Source organism: Chaetura pelagica, unplaced genomic scaffold (genome assembly GCF_000747805.2).
Source record: "Chaetura pelagica isolate M959 unplaced genomic scaffold, ChaPel_1.0 scaffold210, whole genome shotgun sequence".
Lineage (NCBI taxonomy): Eukaryota > Metazoa > Chordata > Aves > Apodiformes > Apodidae > Chaetura > Chaetura pelagica.
In genome coordinates this window covers 165,997-166,886 of record NW_009951862.1, presented here as the reverse complement: position 1 = coordinate 166,886, position 890 = coordinate 165,997, and the positions used below count along the sequence as shown (strand labels likewise).

At 43.8% G+C, this 890-nt stretch overlaps 1 protein-coding gene across 1 annotated transcript in view; it reads right to left on the bottom strand.

The window, feature by feature from the left end:
* The window catches only part of LOC104385365 (estradiol 17-beta-dehydrogenase 11-like), a 5,728-nt gene continuing 4,838 nt past the window's right edge, over nucleotides 1–890 (bottom strand). The window contains exons 7-8 of the mRNA XM_009993810.1: nucleotides 684–707; nucleotides 1–88 (exon numbers count right to left, since the gene is read on the bottom strand). Of these exons, the coding sequence (XP_009992112.1) occupies nucleotides 1–88; nucleotides 684–707 (112 nt within the window). The remainder of the gene's footprint in view (nucleotides 89–683; nucleotides 708–890) is intronic.

Genomic DNA, 890 nt, shown 5'->3' with positions numbered 1-890 from the left:
TCACTGGGTGCTTCTCTGCCCAATGACTGCATCAAACTTGACTTCAGTCATCTTTCTCAGAAATTTCAGGGCACGTTCTGGAAACACCCTGGAAGAGATAATGATGTAGGATGAGGAATTTAAATCATAGGAGCAAGTGGCACTGTGGGTGAAGGGAGAGCTGGTCTGGGAGCAGGATGTGTGCACAACACACACAGACTGGCACTAAGACTTAAACCAGAAGTTACTTCCAAAGAACCCACAGCCCACACCAGACCAGTCTGACTGCTTTAACTCCCATCCCATCCATCTCCTCTTATGACAGTTCCAGGATAGGTAGCTTCTGGACATGATTTATGTTGCAACACTGTTGCAAAATACACACTTGCATTTGTTTTTTTCATGCTTTCCAAACCTTATCTGGTTAATTTGGGGAATTCTTGGAGATAGAAAAACAACAAACCACCCCAAACATCTTTGCACCTCCTTGTAAAGGGAAATTTGGGGTTAGACCCAAGTTTGCTGGCGTTCACAAAGAAATTGCCATGTGTTTAATGAGGTTCGGGAGAAGCTAACTGGATACCTAACTCAGGTGTTGGGATATTGATTCTAGGTTTGGAACCTGAGCTCTGATGAAGACACTTCCTCAGCTGAGCAGCCACACAGGATATTAAAGATGTGTGAGAGGACAGATCTTGCTTTACATGTCAGAGAGAAGCAATAGAGCCCTTTGGAAGCAATTTTTCAAGCCTCTGTGATTTCAGTCTTTGGTGTTGACATGAAAGAAACAAACACCAAGAAGCAGCAGGTCCTCAGCTCTTCCTGGAATACTTTATACACTGGGGCAGCTTGTTCAGAGCAAATGGTTTTTTGCAAGCAGAAGGGAAATAGCAATCTGTGAAGAAAGAGTG